A 25,541-nucleotide genomic window follows, 5' to 3' on the forward strand; every position below is an offset into this window, starting at 1 on the left:
ACCCGGTAAAAATAGAACGAACCAACACTTTTACGCTTGTGTGGAATGCACGCGATCATTTCATATCAGGCGAGACTTCAGACCGCGGCGTGGGAGCAAATAAACAACTATGTCTGAAACAACCGCTTGCCGTATATGGGGTTTGTGGTTAAAATTAGGTTAATCGCGGCGCATATGACAACTCTGAAGTTGAAAACGATGAAATTTCCATGTATGGATTAATTTACAACGCTGGCTATAGATGTTAGAAGGATTTATTTTAGTACAACACCCAATTCATACAACCCCGCTATCTACAAATAAGTCGTACGGCCATACATATCAGTGAATGCTTTTGCAGAGCCTTGTTCGGAGAGAAAGGGCTGTACATACGCCATATTATAAATTAGATGTCACTCAGACATAAATACAGAAATTATTGAAAAATCAGAAAATCGGCTTATTATCAACACTGATGCATTTGAAAAACAAGCTTATACCCAGGCAGACTAGCACGCGAAAACTGCAATTTCCGCTAAATTTCACTTTGAAAATATTTGACGCAACATTCTGTTAACGCTTACGCCAATCAAAGTTAAATAAATGACTGTGCCAAAGCACTCGTCACACAATCGGTTCGTTTAGCAAATAATATACGAATAGGAATCTTTTCATTAGATATCACTGATAATTTTCGATATCGTCACCGCCCAATTAAAATAGGTTTTGCTGATATTGTAACCACAATAAAAAACAGTAATACTAATAGATTTTTTCAGATCTCCGCCTCAACTCGTCCGCGTGGATACATCATTACTCTCGCATTCATTAGCGATTACCGTCGTACTCAATATAACGAAAACAGCTCCTGCGCCCGAAGTAAATAACGCAACCTCACGAATTATAAATAACGAAGTTAAATTATCCACGAAAAACAACATGAACGCCAAACAAAACCATAATCTATTTCGGTATGATGATAAAGATGACGTGGTGGTATTTTTTACGGTATAACTAAGACATGCGATACGGCCTAAACCCACGAAACCTTTCAACTAAAAGCGACATATGGCAAGCGATGAGCTTAAAGGAAGGCAGGCGCACCTTCGATACTATGTACAATAACTCGTGCTTTCACTAGGATTTTTATGTAATTTTGATAGCTGAGAATGTGCATATATCAGATGTGAAATACGAAAGATAATTCATATTAGTTTTAGCAACCTTAACAGACACCAGCAATTCTGCTAATATTTACTGATCCGAATTGTTATAAATGTAAAGAACCGCTCTAAGGAGAGCTAGGGCTTTGGTGCGTTAGCGGGCTATTATCATTTGCTCACGTATGATTGCACAAAATGGATTGATAATTTTAATCCAAAAATTGTTCCTTTGTGGGATACGGCCGTCAATTATTCTGCATATGCTTATAAGTTCACACCTTCAACACGCCCGTTTTAATGGAAGCATACAAAATTAGTGGAACAGAACTCAAACACCATTCCCAGACGACTATTCAAGTGGATATTGGTGAACTGGTTTTGTAAATATATATTTTGAAATCACGTCACGAGGTAAACATTTATGACAAGTTTCAGATCTGAGGAATGTTCTTCGTCAAATTAGCTTTCGGTATGTTTCCATTGAGCACTCGCTATTTTTGGTATGAAGAAGTCACTTCCATATAAAGGTGTATCATTTAAGCAAGAGTGTTCCCATACAGAGACGGACAATAAATCGCCAGTACGAATACATGACAGGATATACAGATATATATAAGCAAAATTATTCTCTGGTTATAAGTGGTTTTATTTTGACCGGGAAAGTTTTCATCGTATTCCTTGGCGCTTGACGAAAATACTGGCATTAAGTCTACTGCTCTTCATGCGTGGAGTTAATAATGATTTCGAAATTACCGAAGAGCTCACAGCCATTGTCCCAATTAGAGGCACGACTATGGGCATTGAATTGTTGCGAGCTGTGATGAAAATGATCAAGCGTCATGGCTTGTTTTTTGTGAAACTTTTGGGAATAACCACTGATGGCGCCCTATCAATGGTTGGAAAACAACAGTTTTATTGTTCTAATACCTGTGAAAGTTTGGCGTGAGGGTATTGTTTGTTTTTTCATTAACCTGTAGTCAGTGTATCAAAACTAAAACATAACTACAATGTTAAGTGGCCCGCGCACTTATTAGTAAATTAATTCGGCCAAAAAGGTTGGACGACCCTGGACTAGACTGTATTATAGTACCACTACTTTACAGCTTTCTGGACAACTGAAAATTATATCAACGGAATACTAATTAAAAAGCTGCGTGCATAATTAAATTACCAACTGCCTTCTCAATAAGGTTCTAACAAGCATTTTTGGAAGGGGAACAGTTTCATCTCCGATTGTGATTATATTACATCCACTAAACGCGTACGATACGCTTTCAATTGTATTTCTTAATTTACATAGTGGTACCACTGTGTCGCCAACTATGAAGTTCGTTCATTTTGATAAACATCCGTCCATATTTCTAAGTTTTCATAATATTTTAATTTGATTAAAAAAGCGATGAAGGTCGAAAACATGGCATTATTGCATATGGCATCAATTTCACAAGTAAAAAAAAGACTCCTCAAAAACAAACTAGGACTGCAAAATGTTAATTCTCAACTACTATCGAATCCCACTCTACTAAAATTCCATAACGTAAAACACATGCAGACTTGGCGGCGGCCGTTTCATCCTCTGCTCAATAGAGGAGATAAGAACATTCATCGCTTAATCCAAAAACATTCACAACAGTCATTGTTAAAGTATGGTGTCATCTTTATCTGTACTTTATAATCCCGATAAGCCATCGACATTCAGCGTTCGCTCATTTTAGGTGGAGCAACCAAACATATTTTTTACTGCCAAACAATATATGATTTATCAATATTGGAATTTATCGCTATTCCCAAATCAAGGAAAAATAAACGAAAATAGTCTGTAAAATATATATAAATAAATATAAAAATATATTACCTATGTAGATATGTAAATAACGGAAACGCTATTGTGTTCGGTACCACGAACATACAATCTTTACTTTCATACCATAGTAATGGTCGCAGTACAGTATTGTGTGGTTAACTGTACTCCACGACCTCGACAAAAATTCATCGAATAACTGATTTTCACTAGGTAAATAAGGCCAAATTGAAAAACGATAACAACCTACATTATTTGATTACAGAAAAAGTCATGTTATCCAACATGCCGTAGGTTACTAATTAAGGATTGTGCAAACTACCGAGCGCTATCTTCCAAGACCAGTATCTGAACATGCTACATTTGAAGCCCCTTCACTAAGTATTCTGAGTAATAACCCCAAATCATCATTATCATCAAATATGCACGTTTGTATTTACAGATCCAAAACAATTTCCATGTTCAAAACAGAAAAAATCAAATCCATCTCAATTATTTTCGACCCCCTCTGCGAAAAATATACGCGACGACTACGCGTTAAAGGTTATTCGCGGTCAATCGAGTCCTTAAAATTCCACGCGATGTTATTCATACGAATGTACGTAAAAATGCGAGGAGTTTTCTGGATTTGATCAAGGTAGTATGGGCAATATAACACATAAGTACGTTCACGCGAAACTAAGTGATTCATCAAATTAACGTTTTCTACGTTTGTGCAATATTGCTGACATAAAATCAACAAAAAATGCAAAGGAGATGTAATCGGTATTGCTTTTTGGATATTTATAATTTTGTATACAATAAGCAATGCATTCTATTTTAAAAATTAAAACTGTTGCTATTTGTATATACTTAGACGAATAATTCTAATTCAGGCATTTACATCGAAATACTACGCCAAAAATTTCAGTCATATCGCCGTAACAACAGCCCCACCTAAAAAGAAATTTCTGATCTAGAAGTCGTCTAATATTATGATCTTAAAGTACTTGAAACTTCGCCATTTTCCTTCAAATTATTACGTTCATTGCGTATCATCGTATCACAATTTCTATACTCCTACCCTATGTAATACTTTATTGTACAGATGGAATAACTTAGAAAATTGTAAGAGAATAAAAAAACTTTGAAAGTTTAAAATAAACTAACGCTAATGATTGATTTACTAACCTATCGCCTTATCGTGTACTGCAGATGTCCTCCACCTCGAAAAACAACAATGTTCTTAGGATTTGCATAAATTTCATTTTAATCAGCCACAACGCGCGAAAACAACTGCAGCAAACAACAACAATACCTCTGGGCAAATCTTAACAAATGCGTTATGATTACGAGTTACGACATAATTCCACAATATGTACGTGGCAAACTCCCGTTAAGATAAGAGCAGAAATATTGATATACAGTAAAACTATCAGTTAAACCTTTATAAATGATATTGGAGTCTCATCATAACTAGTCAAAATTTTTACCTAGGGTGCTCAGATGTCAGTGTCACAAGCGAATCCCCCTAAAACAGTATACAGGACAGTTCAAAATGACACTGAGATACCAGTTAAAAGCATATCCGTCTATAGTTAACAGCATAGCTTTTGACTTATATATTCAATGAATCACAATACTGCATACGTAAGTCGGATCGAAGAATAGTTTTAACTCTCGCGTGGTTTTGGCAATTCACACAGCCTTAGGTTTTATTCCAAAATACTAATAATGACGCAATTTTGATAACAACTTCGTCAGCGAGTATTTGCTATTTTATACAACCATTCATGATATCTTGTATTCCAAGCAAAATTTTAAAACATTTTGATATACGGTAAAACTAATTGAACAAATTCGTATACAATAAGTTCTTTATATAGTATATTGTAAACCCCAATTACCGCTACCATAAATTCTTGGCATCGCAAATTAGACAAAGCATAACGATACACACGACATACTGCAACTTGTACTTCATTTTATGTGTAAGTGCACAAAAAAGAAAAACTCTTTACATTCATATAATTGATATCATAAGATATTTTTATTGCGTATTCTAGCCCCAGGGATTAATGCAGCAATATGTAACCGTTTCATGCCAGTAAAATAGCAGGAAGGTCGTATATCACTTCAAGATCAAGATCATCAAAATTAACAAACTTCAGCGTAGAATTAAACAATAAATACGCGCCGGATGATACGCGAGATATGACCTCTGGTTACCCGACTTAATAATTCACTATCTTTTAAAACGCTCCGTTGTCCGGAAAAGTAGGTTTTGCACTGCTTGTTATGGTAAGCTGACTTGAAATAAATTTAATATATAACCACAAAAATTATCGGAAGATGACATCGACAATCGATGTTACATGTTACAGTGATTCAGGTCGTCATAGTGCGGTCCAAATTTTGAAGCAACAAATTTTGAAAGTTATCTTAGGATTAAGGCTTGCTTTTGCACGAACATTCGATTGAGGCAGGCAAATCTGAACTGATGACGTGTAATGGGTAGAATTGAATGATTGATAACACTTGGATTTGTTGAATACAGTAAACGGTACATGACAAAATTGCGGCTTGTGAAGATTGTTACTCGCAAAATACAACAACCAGATGAAAACGCGTGCTTGCGGTGTGAAATCGTATTCTTAAGAGCAGATTTATGAAAACAAGATTTGAGAGTTCTAATTTTTAATAGAACATGACAAGATACATGAATTGATAATGTAGTTTGTTCAAAGGGAAACGGATTTCAAATGCCCCTAATCCGAGTAAAATAAGTTTGATCATGTAAATCCTCATATAACAGTACACGAACAAACTGCTAAACTATCTACACCACAGCTATATAAACATTGCTATACAAACGAAGTGTACATATACTGTCATCTGTCTATTTGAAACCAAATCTATAAGACTTGAGTTGAGTTTTAAAGATCAGCAAATGGAATTTATATTTTAGCAATTAAATCTAAACAACGGCAATATATAGCTTTAAATTAAATTGAGAGAATAAAATAAGATCGTAACATCGTTTCATTCGCCAATCACCAAATATTGCAATATTAAATCACACTGACAAGGCAAATACTGCCCATTTTCCTGAGCTACATCAGACTAGCACTCTGCTTCATGTCAAACAAGCAATGAGATAAGATAAACATCAGAAATAAATATAAATCAATCAAAATGTAGCCGAGAAGATAAGAAATGTTGAGAGGTTACACCTAGTCACGTTTTATAGAAATCTGATATCGCAAGTTGATTTCAGAAATTTTTTAAAAATTACACACAGTTGGGTACAAGCCAATGAAGGACGGCACCGATAAAGCCCAGGCCATACACAATTTGTGTCTAGAAAGATAATAAAAACGCGTACATGATACACGATATTATGAGACATGTTTTGCCCATCCCATCAATATGAAAACCGGAACGATGTCGCATTAATTTCATTTAAACGAGACAGGTCATATTGCATGTTAAATTTGGTGTTCCATTACATGTCGGCTCTCATTAAAAAATAATAAAATGTGAATTATCATGCTTTAATCTAATGTCTGAGATAAGGGTAAGTGAAAATAAATAAGTTTAAAATGAAAAAAATCGATCGATTTGATAAATGGAAAGAAACAGTATTACAATTTGCAGTTGCAGAATACTTGAAATATGACAAAAATCATTCTAGCTAGACAAAAAAAGTTAACTAAATTAGTATTACTCTCAAACGCCCGAAAAACAACTTCAACATTTCGGCTTCACTGGAAACTAGTCAAAAATCATACATATTAGGAAGTGTGCAATAGCATCATCTAGTGATATATATTTGCAAAAGACTGTCCCAGCTAACAAACACATCGAGACAAGAGCTTAAGCTTAATGCCTGAAATGTGCTTGGTTTGAAAATGTAGTATGAATTCTATTTATAATATCAATTTTATTTTTAAATTTTAGCATAATATAATATTTTATTTATTTCAAGAAGAGAGTCACTTAGCATAAACCATCAAAACTCTCTGCACTGAAGTCATATTACCTTTAAACCTAAGTCTGAACCTATAAAACCTGAAAATTTCGAAAACCTGCTCTACTGGGAATAAAAACACCCCTCAGTAAACCATATTGGAAATTAAGTGATAATAGAAATAAATATTAGGATCTGACAAATCTAAGATAGGTTTTCATGTGAAAATCATTCACACTGGCTTAATATTATGGTTCTCAAATCCGTGATCTGTCAATCCCTCTATCTACTTCCGAACATTCACAAACTAAAAAATACAGTATTTAGAATTCCACATTTAAAAGTAATTGCTTAAATTTCAGAATGAGACCAGTGAATTATCCCATTCAAGCCTCTATCGGTAATTTCAACCCATATCGACAATAAATAGTGTTATATTGAAATATACAATGAAAAAATACAACCACTCACGTTTCTCACTTCAGGTTGTTGTTTATTCATTGCATCATGGTAACTTTCAACTCTTCTATTTTCTGTTGAACCACTGTATGGTTGCCTGGGTAGTGTACTTGATACACCAGGTGAATATTTGAATCCTGCAAAACAACAAGATTAATAATGAATAATGGACGAAAACAAGTGAAATTTGATGCATTAATAGGCTTCCGTTTTAATAATATTGGCATTTTAGGCAGCGAGTTTCGGTGAAATTGTACACCAAATATCCAAATTTAAACACTATATTGGATGCATTAAAGAAATATGATATCTTCAACTGGTGTACATTAATTGACATGGATTACTGAACTTATACTATAAATCTATGAATAGATCCAGGTACTTCAAAAGGTGACGTTTAGTATTTGCACAATAACACATCAAAAGCAAACAGATTTAATGGCCAAAGAGAATAGAACTGAACTGTTGTGGTGATATGAACCGACATAATGTTGTTAAAGTGAGATACTATTCCAGAAAACAGAATACATAAACATAGCAAATATACAGCAATGTATCATGTTTTTGATAATTAAGTTTAAAGCTATGAATTTTTTATGTCAGATATAATTTTTGAGAAATGAACTCAATCCTGAAATAATTTGAAATAATCAATCAGCAAAAATTGCTATACTCTCTGAAATTGCGACCGCATTAAAAATTCTAACCAAAAAAAAAAATTCCAGCTGATTTGTAATCAGATAAAGTTGTACTGTACGGTCTGTACCATACATTATCTCAATGAAACCAATTTATTTAGGGATGTCTGGACTCTGGAGCTATTTTTTAACTGCATATGAAGCATAAATTTTAACTTCATATACCGTAAAAAGCATATATCCAATTTCAGTTTGAAACCCATTATTGCGGGAATGGGTAAGATCAAACTGAGCTCAACACATTATGGGTGATGCCACAACAAACTTTTCAGAAGCTAAAGCTTTAACCTTCAATGTTTCAAATCCAGAAATGATCATAGATGGCCCACATTGTTTTGACTCAAGATGTCAACGGCCAATACTAATTATATACAATTAGAAAATTTAGTTAACTAAAATTTGAAAAAATCTGAAGCATGAAATTAGTCACGTGTCATGCAGGTGTGTCTTTGTGTAATTATTTAAAATGAAAACAGTTTAAAAAAATATCACAGCCTGTAATTGGATTGGAATGTAGAGTTACATGTAAGAAAATTGAATTAACGAAATATATTATATGTACAAATGTAATGTGTATAGTTGCCAGCATTTTAGTGAGCAAGAAGGCTGATTAAAGATGAGATTGACTTGAATTAATTGGAGAAATAAGTGTTAAAATGCATTCAGACATGGATCATAAATAATTGGCAGAGGATTTCATAACAAGAAATAATCCTTAGACAAAAAGGATGAGAATGTTAATTCTGTTAATCAAAGTAAAGTTATTGAATCAAGAACAAACAGATTAGGCCATGCTTGAAGTGGTCTGTATTCAAATAATGTAGCTTACAAACTATCTAAACCTGCAGAGGTGTACATGACATTATGCGCATTTAATTCAGACAGAGTCAACAATTAGACTTTCAATACTATAATTAGCCAGGTAGTTTTTGAGTTACTTTCCAATGAAATAACAATTTATTAAAAGACTGAAGTGCTTTCGTCAAAACCCACTTCAACACTCGACAAGTGTCTGTAATAAGATGCATAAACAATAAACAGACAGAAAACCATAGTAACAAAGGATAAATAAACATTATTAAAATATCTGCAATTATGTGTTTGTTTTTTCAAAATCAGGTAAAACCAATGTTGTCTTGAATGTACTTGAATTTTCTCAAAACAAATAAATATATCCAATTTTAATGTCTCTGCTACTGAGCTTGAAATCAAATACCTAGTACAACTTTTAAAGTGTAAATTGTGGGAGGATACCATTCAAAATACGATATTCATATGTTCATTCATATATCAATTCCAATAATGTATGACGAAAATTAAGGCAATGTACAGCAATTTATATATTTGTGGTCACATCAAAAAGGTCTTCAGTTGCAAAATTTCCCAAAAACGATTATTTTCTTAAAATTTTTCTTTTTATAAAAAAAAATTATTTGCTAATCTAATAAGTTGCTAAGGATAAAACTGTTTTTTTTTTAAACAAAATTCTAAACCAATGATTGTTTTTTTAATTAAATTATAATTTTCTTATTGCTGCATAATCAGGATTTCATGTTATAAATTAGATGCAACGATTTATCTGTGGTATAGCCTTGAAATTAGGAGCCCTTTTTCTATGGACAGTCATACTGTAGTACTACCAATCAACAGAAATTACCTTGTGAATGTTTTTCAAAAGCACTCGAGTTTCTTTTCAATGTTTCTTTGAACTTCGATCTGTCTTCTTTACGTTGCTTGAGCTTTTCCTGCATAAAAATAATACAAAAGTCTTAAGGGCAATGGCTTTATTTCTTACATGGGTGAAGTTGGGCTGCCTGTAAGATGATATCTTAACTAGTGTGGGAATCCACTTGCCATACTTGATCTAAGTCAGAAACCGAAAGAGAAGTGATTCTCCATTTATTTATTAATTATATTTATTAAGTTGAGTTGTTTTTAAGTGAAATCAATTCTCTATCTCACACAAAAAGTATGAAAAACTTCATTTTAATACAAACTGTAGGGAGCTACATGCCAAGGTTTTTGATGTGAGAGATTCATCAAAGTCTTGGTGAAAAACAATGTGATGGAAACCCATTTAATATCTAAATTATGTACAAGACTCACCTGCTGTTCTTGCAAAAATACTAGATGCTTCTGAGCATGTTTGATCTGTTCTTCTACATTTTTCATACTTTCATTATCTTGTTCATCTATGTCATCATAATAAGAGTCTATTGAGACATCATCTGTTTGCATGGTGGCAGGAGTTCTCATGGTAACAGCCTCAGGTGACATGGCAACTGTTCCCATAGTGATATTTCCCTTTGCCAAAGGAACTGTTCCTATAGCAATCTGTTTTCTTTCAACTGGCCGGTTATTCCCGAAACTTTGCGGAGGATTAGTAGTGGGTGATCGTGCTTCTTTTGTCGGTAATGGTGGCCTGTGGTCGATATTATTGTTATTGTTTGTGGGACCCTGAACATAAAAACAGTAAAAAAGGGTTTTAAAACTCATGGAAAAAGTGAGCAGGAGACCATTGTGATTTGATTCACTGATAGTGGAATTTCGCATTGTACCCGAGTATACTTGGATGTCATTTAAACAAAATCCCATTCTCGGATACAGAAATCTTTGTTAGGAAGGCTACACAGAAAATGATTTGAGGATATGATCATAACTGCTAATTTCAATCATTCAGGTTTTCAGATAAAGTTAGTTTGATATTCCAGAAATTCGCCTTACAAAAACATATACCTGATATAAAATTTCCTAAATGATTATTTGATGATGTATTATTATAATAAATAGAAATTTTGTTTTGTATCTTACAATAGTACAACTCCAAAACGAGAATATCAGTCGGAGACCGAAGACTTATCGATCGAAACTACTGTTTCGATTCATGACCCTATAGTGACACCGTGTGTCCCATCACTAATTAATAATAACACGCTAATTATACGACATAATTCATCCAAAATCAATAGACTTCTGGTCCGAGATATGATGAATGCACATGCAAAATTTGGAGCAGATTCAACCTAGCTTTCGCGAGATATCGCATGCATCTAACAGACAGACAGACAAGCACCTATCAACATACTTACCGATAACAAATACAAGTTTGCTGAGATAAATTATACAGAATATCATATACGGTAAACTAAATTTGGAGATTGGTCTTTGGAGATTTCTACTCAATGTTCATCAATATGAATTACAACTTGAAGTGTAAACTTTACCAGTAAGACCAAGCCTCACATTTCAATGATGATAATGTGATCAACAAATTTTGTATTAAACTATCTAAAATCAGATATCTCAACAATAACATATGGCTAAAGAGAATTAAGGGAATCAGGTACAAGAAAATTTAAAGTTGAATATACTGGATACCACATATTGAAATAACAAAAAATCTTATGGAGTTCCTCAAGCATATTGCAACAGAATCGCAATATGCAATTTATGGTACTTGTATTTTAATCATAATTTTGTTTGTAAATGTTTCAAATCGAAATTAATCTAATGAAAATTCAAATATTCTCATGATGATTTCTAACATATTTTGCTGCATTTTCAGTAATCTGTCACATAATAGCACGATTTATGGAATTTAAACTCGAATAAACCAATGCAAATAATTATTAAATCTCAGTCATTCTGATGGCCCTTCACTGAACTAAGAAATTTCATTAATGAATACTAAACAGAATGCTTTTAAGAACAACTTCCTTTCTAAAAGAGTAATTCTGTGTAAATTTACTAAATTAAATTGCATCAAACAAAGGAGACAAAAATAGAGCGAAAAGAGGTTCCTAGTCGAGTTACTGTGGTCTATTGATGATATGCTCCATCAATGGGGCATAGACGACAGAAGAAGATAAATTAAAAATCACAAAGTTTTAGATGCATCAGTGATATATAAAAGCCTGCTGGTGTGATTATAAGCATTTGCCATGCAGTGTTCCCCTTTTAACTACATACGCTTCCACCAGAAATCATATGAAACATCGTTACCAAATTCTTCCTGCCCAGTAACTATATGGCCCTAGTCAGCATCATGTCTCTGATCGCCGGGTATTAAGGTATTTCAGGACTGCTGCAGTCCAAACTGGCCTAATTACATTAATAAAAATTATTATTATTAAAAAGGCACGCTTATGCAGATATAAACCTAAAAGCTAGAATATGTATAGACTTAAGAGACTGTAACATGGTGTGTTTTAAAAACACAGTGAATTCACTGAACATTTTATACTGTATTTAACAAAGCAATTTAGTGCATTGCAGTTTTTCTAAAAGTTTCACAGTTTGAAAGACTACATGCCAACATTTCAGCTCTCAGATAATAAAAAATAACTGTAAAATAGACATTTTGAGCAACTCTGGACCCTGTATATAATAAAAACTCATTGTTCATAGGCAAGTCTCTTACTAACAGACCAACTGAACACATAATAAGCCATATTTGTGGAAAATTTCACCCCATTTCACCCTAACAGTAAAACAGAACCTAGCATACAAAACAAAATTACCTCTCATATCATAATCCAGAATATGTTAAAATAAATACAATGTTAGATAAAAATATAGGCCCACTGCAAAATGCCATGAAATTTACTAGTTGTGATATAACTTTATCACAATCTGAAAGGCTGATAACATGCCAAAAAATAAGTAAATTTGATATCTTACCTTTAGCAAACCTTATCTATAAACAGGCTAAAAAGGTCAATAAATTGAGATATCCTGATATCCTGCTTACTTTAAACACATTTACATAAAATCACATCACCAAAAATATTCTTAAATTGGGAACACCACATAATTCAGGTCACCTTACAACCCATCAAGTCACACAAAAGAAACTTAATCACCCAGGGGGTAACGTAACCCCATTCCATTCCATATATAGGCATGTGAGAAATTCACGACAGTCGAGGATGACAAAATTTTATCACGCGTGAAATATCATCGTCAAACAAGGATTTTCAACTCTTCCACGGTTGTGGAAACAGAGCTGAGTCACGCTAAATGGATATTAAAATTCATGTTGTCTATTTTGGTCCTGACTGCATGAAAGAATTGAGGTATCTATAGCATACTGGCATTTTGTATGTATATTTATGTATTAAACCAAATATAATAACAAATAAAATATGTAGATTTAGACGAGTGTGTATGCATTGACATTCAACTCATTTGAGACACTGGCTATGATTCCTGACGCATATATTTGATAAGTGGTTTGTATATAAATGTTTTGCTAAAGGTTCGTATACGAAACTTGAAAATTCCTGGGGTCCACTCTGGCCAAAAAATGTATTTCATACTGCGCCTAACTATATTTTAGTGACTCTATCTTTTCTGTTGAAAAGTTAAGAAAACGTGAGTTGTGGAAAACTGAGTAACCGCATAATATTTCACATCCTTTTACATATCCAAAGTTGAGTGGAGACAATCCTCCAGAATAAAAAAAATCAGACCCGGTCCAAACCAAATACTTGAAAGGTCCGGATTCGAACCGCGGTTTGCCAGTTGAGTGTAGCCCTGACCTAGGCAATGCCAAGGTAGACAGATTCTGTTCTTCCCAAAAAAGCAGATCATCATTCATCACATATAACTCGATTTCAGTAGGTGCTTGTACAAGGTCTTGTTCGGAGCAAAAGATGTGATTCAATGTTATATAAAAAAGTTTGCCCATCAATTCTAAATATCCTCAAATCATGTACAATTTACATACAAAAAGAGAAGTTTTAAACCTATCATTTTAAATAATTTGAAAGTGTTTTTTTCATTCAGTTTATAAGAAATCACCTCTAATTATCGAACTAAAATGTATACTACAAACTTATTTACATAAGATTCTGTAGTAATTTTAAAATTTTCCGATATTCCTTTAATAAAATCAACATCTAAATTTCAAAAATTTTATTTAAATTTATTGTAGCAAACTGCATTGATGTTCCACATTCCTGACCACAAACACATCAGTCACACTTGCCTAAACTAAAATTGAGCCATCTGTTGCTATATCACACAATGATAGCTTGCTATTGTTCATCTGTCTTGATAATTGATGCCCTATCTCTCTTATGTACATAAACATAGGACTATACCAATATTATTCTAGGTATAGTGGAGGAAGATTTCAATCTGAAAGACACAAAATGACAAAGTGCTGACAGAGACATGTCACAAACAAGTTTGTTAAATTATGAGCCTCACTACATCCTACAAAATATCATTTTTTAAAGCAGACTCAAAATACATCAAATACAGTTTTCTGATTTTGAAAATTGAATCCTAAATAATAAATACTCATTCAAATGACGGACTTTGCTTTTTCTAGACCTGTACCATGGGGCAGCACAATGGACTTCTTTTTACTTATCCTTTTATTGCAATGGCACTGGCAGCTTATATAGGATGTTGTTCAGAACGAAAGAGTGAATAGGTATTGTATAAAAGTACGGTAATTCATGTCTTATAATGAGCTATCAAGAATGTATCTCTAATAAAATTCCATAGTTGAGTACATGCACAACAGGTAAGAGGCAAACAATGAAAAAAAAAACTAATCTTCTCAGCATTTGTACATGGATTTATAACAGCCACCCTCAATTTGAATTTATTAATGTTTTTTATAACGAAATTTGTTCAAACCAATGTCACTTGCACTAAATCAAAAATCAAAGAGATTGATCTATGAGCAGAGTTACAGGCGACCACAATATGATTTGTGTATAGCATCTCTAGATCACAAACCAGTGACATATCAATTTTATTAAATTTCACTTTCTTCTTGGATATTGAAAAAATAGATCACCATTTGTAAATGTCCCACCTGTTCTTGTCTGTAAACATTCCTCATTGTTATGATCTGGATTTTAGCTTCTTGTGGCTCAGGCAGTGTCTGGGTTGACATTGTCACACCTAAAACGAAAAAATAAACAGATATGAGAACATCTTCAATTCTTCAGTCCCAAAGGTCCTCACTTTTTTTTTTTTTTTATAGTTTCTCATATTAAGTTTTAAGCCTCCGGCCCAGGAACTACGTCTTATATATGTATCTGGCCTGCTCAGAAAAGTAATTCCCCCCCCCCCCCCCCGGTCTAGATTATAGTCTTAAACTCGGATGCAAAAGTTAATAAAGAAATTCTATACTGTTTGGATTTTTGGCCATAGTATCCCTGCGTGCTAACATTGGGACAGAGAGAATATTTATAACTCTAAGTTATTACAATTTGCAATAAACTTGATATCGATGAAAAAATCCTCTCAAACGGTTCCTCAACCATTGAATCCATAAATTTTAATACCTGGCTGTCGTGCTTTATGCATGGGTGAAAGTGCAACCTCTCTGGTTACAGGTTGACCTGAATTTCCAGGACCAGAACCTTGGCTGCAATATGTTACAACGACCGGCTCTGTTTTGTGAATTTCAGGATGAATGCCAGGTTTGTCTGCTAGAAATATCTTCCCATCATCATATGTAGGGGAGGCTTCTGTGCTATGAAACTGTGAAGAGTCTGGACTGAAAGTTTCACTGAAATCATTTGAGCTCTGGGAAGTGACATGGTTATGTCCATTCGTTCCTCGGTTCTGTTGTAAAGCCATAGAACTTCCATGAAAACCACTGTCAATGTCACTGGTACTGGCTGGGCCTTCTTGTAATCCATTTAAAAGTTCTTGCACATCTTCAGGGAGATTATCTGCATTCTAAAAACCAATTGGAATAAATTTAACTATTCAGACTGATGAGTTAATTGAGTGTATTCACATAGGAAAGACGTAGAATTCTGTATTCTGAAAACATAAATCAATATCGCCTATTGTGTGCAATAAGTAGAGGGTAAGAGATAACAATGATAATATTTTTCATCCTAAAAACCCTAGCCAACTACTTCAGCCTAGGTTGTACTTGTAGCAAATAAATAATTTCTTACATTAGTTTGTGGATCATATTCTTCTATTGTAGCATAGCCTGCACCATTGTATGAGTTACCTTCATCATAAACAGAATCCCGTCGCTCGCCTGCTATGAAAAAATATATATTGATGAGAAGAAATTGGTAATCTGATTTTATCCTACATACTGATCATAAAAGTTGTGCAAGTTAAATTGAACAAAAATGAAAATGGCTCAGTAAATGTTATTGTTGCATGACTACCTATTCAGACTACCTACCGTACATTGCAGCAAGGGGTAGATTTTTGCTAAATAATGAGCATAATAGGCAGTACAAGTACAGTATGACCTGGTGGGTCGTGTCAGAAATAAAGTCTCCTAGCAATAATATGCACTATTTGCATGATCCCTTTCTGCTCAAAATTTTAAAAGCTGGTCTGATATCTCAATGCAATAATCATAATATTTTTGCTTGATTGTGCATTAAATTAGGGAATATCAAAAAATTTAGAAAAAGAATTTATTCAAGAAATGGAGAAAAATTGATTGAAATTTCAGGATATTACTGTGATACTCCAAAATAGGCAGACATCTCAAGAAAGCAAAGCAACACAACATTAAATACATCATATAAAAATTGCCAAACCTGAACTCTGGGCTGCCATGTTGTCATGATCAGTATATCCTTCGCTTCCTGTGCTGACAAGAATCGCACGTTTCGAAGGTATAGTTGTGATTTTCATATCACGCATTGGTACAGCGTATTCTGGACCTTTATCGTAGTATCTTAGTCCACCGTTGAACATATTATCATCCCGAATCGGGGGGAGAATATTAGTTGTTTTGATGCCCTCCTGCGGTCTCGTTAACACAGAAGGTTCTTTAGTTACTTGATGTATAGATATATCCACTATGGGGTCGGTTCTTGGGGGTAGTTCCAGTTCAATAACCTCAATTTTAGTTAGATTGACATCTAGTGGAGATAAATGATTTTCAGCAGCGTCACTTAATGCTTCGTCGACAAATAATTCAGGAGATATATTCCCTCGTACTGTTCCGGGTGATATATTGCCCTCTAATGCTTGTAGTTTATCTTCTAGACTCTCAGAATCAGTAGTATCATGATCTGATAGTTCACTGTAAATGAATAAAAACAAATTATATTTGCATAATCATGAGCGAATTTTACATGAAAATAGTAAAAAAAAGTGGTAAAGTGAAAATAATTTTAATATGAAAATATACACAATGATCTACACACATTTCCTATTATGAAATCATATCATGATATTCAACAATTCATAGATTACCAATGTCTTACACAGTATTCGGTAAAATATAATCTCTGTATAATCTGTGTTTGTGAGTAGAATTACCACTATTGCACAACACACGTTCGATTGAGGAAGCCATGTAGTCTAATATTTTGTATTATAGCAAACCAGACAACAATTTCATGGTACAATATACCTATAATACTATGATAATAAGTTTCAAGACCATAATCAACATGACAGTCTAATCGGTTTCAGTACATTCAACTTCTGTGCTTGGGATTATGATCACTAATAAGAATCAGGATAAACCCATTCTAAAATAAAACAAACCCTTTGACAAAGATACCAAGAGATTGATCATCATTAGTTATCATGGAATAGTTATCATAGACACCATTTTGAAACGTTTTAATTATACACATATCCTAGCTGTATTGTCATGTCAAAATACAAAGAATGCAGGTATGATAATGCATAAACCCCTTTCTCCTACATCAGTACATATTTCAATACATCACAATCACTGCTGGTACAATGCCACCTTCAACTCATACTGCCTAATACAGTAATACACTGTATACGATATACAGATATATGCTAGTATCAAATGCAGCTAGTTAACCATTAACCAAAAACACCACATGCCGTTTAAACTTCCGGAATGGATAGCTATATTTCTTTCATATAACCTCATATAAAATATTGACACAGCCTATTCTGGCACACATACCGGTATCAAAATTATTCTATTAGGTAAACAGCTGTTTTTCTGCATCGAATTCGCATCGCGATATATGCAGAACCGTATGCTGGTATGTACGCGCTGTGAACTTCGGTGATCCCAAAAATATGAATCTAATAAGGCCTGTAAACAACGCGGCAGACATTTTCTGACTTCGTATGCTCATTAAACTAACGTTACTCATCACAACACCCGACAACAATTATGCTAACCATTCAAGTGCACTCAGAGGTATAGTATGGGCTGAGTTGCGCGTGTGAAACCGCTGTGCCAACGCCTTTAAAACGCCCATACTCCTTTCACGGATGCCATTTATCATTGAAAAGGCCGATTACATGTAGAAAATTTTGTATTCAGTTTCTAGCATAGCTTGGTACCAGTACTGTTATCGGGCGTTATTATAACAGCGAACAAATGAGAGATAATACAATCAGTAATGAGAATCAGAATTTCAAAAATCTTTTGTATGAAACTACCTAACAACGGGTTCTATGATTTGAAACCATGATGAACTAAAGAAGCGGTTCGATATTCCTCAAATGGGTTCTCGCAACCCGTGCGAACCTCCTGAATGCACTGTATGCAATAAAATCAAAAACAAATCGTTGCTACTGCCGAACGTCATTTGAATTCTGGATTTTTTCGTTACAGTTGGCAACTCTTACAACGATGCTCACAATTCAATTTCTTACAAATAATATATGGTATTGTTCGGGTAAAACTCGCGTGACATGGTCAGAATAGGAATGCCGTTAGGGTGGGGTTAACTAATCCCAGACGATATTATATATTGCGCGGTTCGTTCAGCAACAATACCGGCCGTACGCCAAGTACAACCTCATAACAACGACGTGTTTGCTTTTATTTTTACAACAAAATTCCAAGGTGACAATGTAAGCTTCGACAGCACATACAGAACTTGTTCGTTACCAATCAGTTGCCGCAGACAGATCCCGCGTTTCAGAGGTTCCTTTCTGTTCATGTACACCGTTAATTAACAAAACTTTTAAGACGCGATTCGAAATTTTACGACGCTTGGACGTTGCTGTGGTTTCACACACTCGATTGTTTGAACGAGCCATATATCAAGTTAACTAATATTTGTCACTGTCATCTGTAATCGTATGATCGCAGAACTACGTTGCTGTCAAAATACACTTCTCATCAGAACACTGTCACAACAACATAAAGCCGCATTTCTCTTTCTAATTTTCCGCTACTCTTCCTATATTATCTAATACGACTAGAAAGAACAAAATTCCACGAAATGAAACGTATTTTTATAACGTAAAAAAACGTGCGTAAAGTCACTGAAAGGTCAATGACTTGGCCATACTTACATGCTGATGCCGTGACAATGACTTCCATCTCATACACAGGCTAGACTGGCCGTAAAAGCGAAACCGTGGGTACCTTGCTGATCAATAAGCCGAGGTCCATTTTACTGAGATCATCATTATATTCTCACCAATTCAATTACACCGTGAGTGTAACCTAACTACTTGCGGATGCCAATGCTGAGCTTCAAATAAGACGACGATAGAGAAGTTTCGTCGAATTATTTGCAATTCGGATAATATGATTTATACTGTAGATTTATACAATACTATTGAAAAATAGGTATCAACTTTTATAGCTTTTGTAACTTCGAAATAACCAATAACGCCACTTTCTCACCAGTTCCCATTAAAACAGTAATATAGGCCAGGGCTACTCAACTATTTTTACCGGAGATTCGCATACAAAATTTCAAAAATATTTGGATCCTGTCTTTCCAAAAATTATATCTCGGCATCCTTAAACACGCACTTCCTCGACCGAATAATGATTATCAGCTAATCAAGATTGTTTATTTTGGGTTATAGTTATTTTCATTTATTTTTAAATCTATACAAGTGATTTTATAGAAAAAAACTTCAAAAGTGGGGCTAATGATACAAAATAAAGAATTAGATGCGGTCCGAATCGAATAACCGAGAGCTCCGGATTCGGACCGCGGTCCGCCAGTTGAGTAGCCCTGATATAGGCTATATGACAAAACTCAGAATTTTTATTACTTTCTGTTCACCCTTCTCCATTCACCGGCAGACAAATAAGCAAATAATGAAGGACGCCATAGTTTGTTCAGTGTCTCGACGTAAAATTTTAAATTAATAGCATTTAAGATCCATAATTCGAACCAGATTTTACGATAGTAGTGTATTATTGACACAAAAGCAAGCACGAAAGGACGATAAATAAATATGTAAATTTAACTAATGTTTTCAGTCAATTTCCAGCGGAAAATTGTTGCCATTCCGAATCAACTAATTGGGTAGAAATCTGCATACTTTTCCAAAGATATTCAATTTTAGAAAGGTAAACCAGTTCCGGTCCGGCCCGACTTCCAGAAAAATAATTTTATGAATTCAATATCTCATTCTATTGCAGAGAAAGCTACATTACAAATGCCGCATTTTTGGACAAGCACATCTATCACACCCGGAAATAGATGAATATTCATTGAAGTGTTTTGCCAAAACGATATTTGTGCAAAGCTATATACAGTATTATAGAACGAATTACTTTTGGCACTGAAATAGATGGATCACCTTTGATACAGCCGCCTGCGATTTGCAATATGATGAATGGTATTGTAATACAATTCAGAGCGAACCGCAATCTTTGGAAAATTTTGGTATCGGTTGAAAAGTAATAAGTTTTGGCGGTGACAAGAAAACACGAACGATGGGTCACCTTCACAGATTTTTTGGCTTTATGTGAGTTACGGAATAACGAAAATGAATAGCCGATAAATCTCATGTGACCTATATCTGTCAAATTATATCAAGTATATATTATAAGTACGCGTATTTCTCAACATGTCCGTATATATTCAATAATCTTATTGTTGTCTTATCTCTTAATTAATTACAATCAACTGATCCACTGCAGCACAGAGAAGGGTTTAACAAGAGAAGGCGCCAACGAGAAAGCTATTAGAATTAATGGAAGACAAATGTCCATGCTATTAGGCACGAATTTTCTGCATTAGGTTGCCAATCAATTATTTTAATGTGAAAAGTAATACGAATGATAGGTTGTAATTAAGATTCGAATTATCACGTCTTAACAAGGTTGGTCAGCAAATAAGATTAAATGTGGTAGGCATTAACATATTAAATGTCATTTATCCTTTTTTTAAACAAACAGCTTAATTGAGCAGTGGAACCGATTCCCAGAAAACAAATACTATTTGTAAACTACAACTCGATTACATATACATATATTTTGCCTCACCTTAACCGGACAAAGAGCGGAGCAATACTCGTTGAATTAGGCACTCCCTGGTCAAGGTGATATTATTCTGGCCAACAAAGATGCATTTATTTCAGGTGGAATAAATAACAATAATGATTCTTGATTATTAAATAGGGTGCCCTACAAATACTGTGTCCTTTCATCACGTTCAGCGACCACATCTCATCAATCTTGTACAAAGGTTGTAAACTACAAATTGCTGTCATCCAAACAACTCGTTCCGAATGCTAATTACTTAATGTTTGTAAATGCAGATTATTCGCTCATAAAATGACAAATGCGACAAAGATAAATTGAAGCTACAACATTGTTGTAAAATAATCGCTTCTTGATTTTACGACTGTTCGCCCACAAGTAATTATTCTCTCCATCGCCTAAGGTACTATGACGTAACTATATTAGCGTGTAGGTGGAATGCGACTGATCTTCAAATCTTCGTTGAAAGTAATCAAAGGATCAAAGCTTTAAAATTTATTCGTGCTGAAAATAATGCATGATGACACATGTACTTGAGTATTTTTGTTGCGCAAAGATATTTGTTTCGTAAACCATCGGTGATTCATAACTGTTCAAGTATTTGAGCGATGAAATCTGATAAGATTACCGTAACTTTATTGCACAACAACATCACCCACGCTCATGCCCCCTCTCTGATACACGTGGTTAATGGATTAAACTAAAACGCATTAAAAGCATATGCAATTCATTACCTCAGTACTATTTAAACATCAAAATAACAAAAAACTTTGCTTCAATTGTCGTAAATTTCTTAACCTACTATTCGTGCGCTGAGTTTACATTGGGCTGATCGAAACTTGAGAGAAGTAGTTAATTACATGTTATTTCAAACAGACACATGAATAAATGAAAAACCTTCCATATCGAAAAAAAAACCTATTACGTACACAACGACCCAAGAGACTGGGAATCGGCCCTAAAGCCAAACTAAGGCGAAAAAAATCATGATTAGAAGGAAATATGTTAGGCTGTGGAAAAAGAATACGGTACATAAGCCCATAATGAAATGACGTATGCTGAAAGTACGAGTTAAAACTGAACTTATTCACGTTTCATTGTGAACAGCTTTGATTGAATTACGACCCAATTAAAAATACATTTTAATAGCTTTTCCAAGTCTAGAGTGGGCCTTCGATTAATTTCGTCATCTTGGCGCGGTCCTAATATCGCTCAAGCTCGTTGAAGAAGAAATCGGAGGACGACGTGATTCTATCTCGATGATCCATATGAGCTATAAACTCATTGTCGACAGAAATACACCAGACTGTTATGAATACACTCCAATAATAGACTAAACAACATACTCCATTCAAACTTGAATAACTTTCTAAAGCTCTTATTCAATTATGGAAACTATCAAGCGATCTTAAATCTACAAAACTTCAAGTATTTTGAGCCTTCTCGAAATCGCAGTTATAAAATTAGTATCATAATTGGCCCTAATATTATTACACTAACGTGCACCGCGCATGGCTGTAATATACATACATATATATATATATATATATTAAAACGGTCTCATAAATCTAGTCATCATGAAAGGACATGTTAACGGCCAGTCTAATGAATCATAGATATGGCCAGTTCGTCGCATTTCTTTGAGCATAGTCAACGCTGCATAACTTTACTGTAAAATGTAACAAGTGGGTTTTGATTATAGACAGTTGGCTCGGTTTTCAGTTGAATCCTGCGGAGGATGATTATGTGCAAGATTGCCGGACTGACTCCTGTCACAGATTAGTTCACATAACCCCTGACCGGTGAACGCTTTCGTCGCCTTCCGGGGTCCATACATCTAAAACGAATAATCGATCAGCTAAACTATACTTGATTGACTGATAACTATATTCGCATATCCGCACTGTATAGGTTCACAAGTAAGTAAGCCAACTTATTACCGTTGCTCTCCCATATAAAAAAAATTCAAATTTGTCTTGCTAATACTCCGATACGCTACGGCAAAAGGCAAATCGTCGAGCAAATGCGCTGTTATAAGTGTACATCAGATATTTTCTCCTCGTTTGATAGTAAAGTCATATTTTCACACCACCAAACCCATATAAAACCTACGCCAACCGCAAATTCTAAAAGCAACTACGGTTTCTCATAGACAGAGACGATCATTATTTGCCTTGGGAGGCTTTCCATAGCATGCTTTATAAATATAGAATGACGTATTCCAGAAACTTGACTTCCAAGGCCATTTAAGTTTAAGGTTATATCATCACCAAAACACGAAAAAAAAGCGTCAAATTATTTATTTCTGCATAAACGTTTCGTTAAAATAACGATGACCAGACTTGAGATCGCGTTTCTATAGATTTTTCTATACACAGCTCACACTTGTTTAAAAAAGGTCAGTTAGTGCGTTTGTTGTAAGACTATAAATAACAAGTTAACTTTACGCGTTCATGTATAAGTGAGCTTTAAGGTGGAGTAAAGCACTTAATGTCTAGATTCACCGAATTGAAAGGTTTCAATCGCATGATTCCTTAAAAGAAATGTAATGAAAAAAAATTATTACTTCGATTTTATAGTCTTACGTTGAATAACTCGTATACTTAGAATAATGGTCAGCGTAAAAGGAAAACCATCGAGTTAACAACATAGAAGTCATTACAATTATATTTAACATTCAAATTCACAAATTTTTTTGAAGTATAATTTTATGCTTAGTTCTTGGCTCAATAGTTTTTAGAAATTGATCGGTTTAATGCTAGAAGGTTTTTTGATATCTCATCGTTGATATTAACCTGATACTCAACTTTGGTCTTCTCTATACAGACCTTTTAATAAGTCACATAACACAGGTCGATGCTTTTTGCGATGAACATTTTCCACGGACTAACAATTTCGCCACGTTTAGTATTTCCATAACAACTCTAAGTGTTCGCCAATGATTTTATGCTTATCTTTGACACTGGCATAATCATTATCATTGTACGGTAATTACTGAAAATCATTATTTACCAAGTCAGCTTGAGGGGCAAAAGTACTGCTTCCTTGTGAGGTAGCACGGAGTGCTTTTACAAAGAGACAATCTCAGATTTACGTAAATATAAGAAGCAAAGCATGAATCTGGAGCAATTATGAGATCGGATATTCAAAAATTCCATTTCATTTTTATGATTTCAAATAAAAACTGGCGACATATTCGATTGCTAGGATGCTAACTAATATGTCGCCGTACAAGCATAAAATAAGGTATTCAGACTTGAACAGTCATGGAAAATACTGAATAATTTCACTTAGGATTTGAAAGTAGCACGAATAATGAGCTCAAATCAATGAATATTCCACGGATGTTGCTTTATAAGCTCCCCTTGAACCAAACCCATTCAAAGAATTTTACTCCCGAGTTACTTCTCCACTGTTAAAGGCGAATCGCTAAATTTGGTTCATTTTAAACCTGCAAACCGTGAAAATAAATTTTATACAATGATGCAAAATATATTTCCGATTCACTCCAAAGTCAAATGAATGGTCTTTTTCGGGAGCACCATCAATATCGTCTGCTAACAAAATTGTAAATGTAACTACATTTTACATGTAATCCAGAGATAATTTTTATTGAGAGAGATAATATTTTTTTGAGATGAATCAAAATTTTATTCAATCATATTTGGCGTTATATATGCGATTCAATAAGATCACGGTTTATCTTAATAACTGATTCGAAATAAACATGTCCCTAGTTGTAATAACTATAAGATTCTAGTTAATTTTACTATCTGTAACTGAAAATACGTGTAATACATAGGTTATACGTCTAAGATAAAAGGTTAAAGTTAAATCGAAGGCCTAACATTTGCGTCATTCAACGGAATGATGGATTCGTTTTTTTCATGGCGACCTTTTTTGCCTGATCGATTTGTTTTAAGAAATGTACACAGGTGATAATGCAGCTTCGATATTTTAAGAAGCGGTAGCTCTCTGTTTAGCTAAATTTGTTGGGACTACGCATTCACTAACGCTATTATTGGGCTCGAAAGAAATGTCCGGTTGATCGCCTGTTTAACATTTTTAGGAGGGAAGTTGTCATATCGCACATTACTCATATAGCCCAGCTATGACATTAAAAACATTTCTATAGAGATCCAAATCAATGCGCCTATTTCAATAATAATGTCTCTCCCTCCTTCTATTAGTTGAAATGGTTGACCCGGTAATCGGATTTTCCGGTCAACGATAATGGTTGGTTGGTTATCATATTTCACATTACATTCCGGCTTAAGCTAGACCAAATATAACAAGCTGT

At 34.3% G+C, this 25,541-nt stretch overlaps 1 protein-coding gene across 6 annotated transcripts in view; it reads right to left on the reverse strand.

The window, feature by feature from the left end:
• Positions 1-25,541, reverse strand: part of LOC120329690 (uncharacterized) — a 90,043-nt gene that overhangs the window by 27,367 nt on the left and 37,135 nt on the right. For 3 of the 6 annotated variants that reach the window (XM_039396440.2, XM_039396434.2, XM_039396436.2), the window contains exons 4-10: positions 16,593-17,083; positions 15,984-16,075; positions 15,357-15,756; positions 14,864-14,970; positions 10,156-10,506; positions 9,707-9,794; positions 7,364-7,488 (exon numbers count right to left, since the gene is read on the reverse strand). In XM_039396440.2, coding sequence (XP_039252374.2) covers positions 7,364-7,488; positions 9,707-9,794; positions 10,156-10,506; positions 14,864-14,970; positions 15,357-15,756; positions 15,984-16,075; positions 16,593-17,083 — 1,654 coding nt within the window. The remainder of the gene's footprint in view (positions 1-7,363; positions 7,489-9,706; positions 9,795-10,155; positions 10,507-14,863; positions 14,971-15,356; positions 15,757-15,983; positions 16,076-16,592; positions 17,084-25,541) is intronic. The other 3 variants (XM_039396438.2, XM_039396435.2, XM_039396439.2) reach the window with 3 other exon arrangements.

Source organism: Styela clava, chromosome 12 (genome assembly GCF_964204865.1).
Source record: "Styela clava chromosome 12, kaStyClav1.hap1.2, whole genome shotgun sequence".
In the NCBI taxonomy this organism is placed as follows: Eukaryota; Metazoa; Chordata; class Ascidiacea; order Stolidobranchia; family Styelidae; genus Styela; species Styela clava.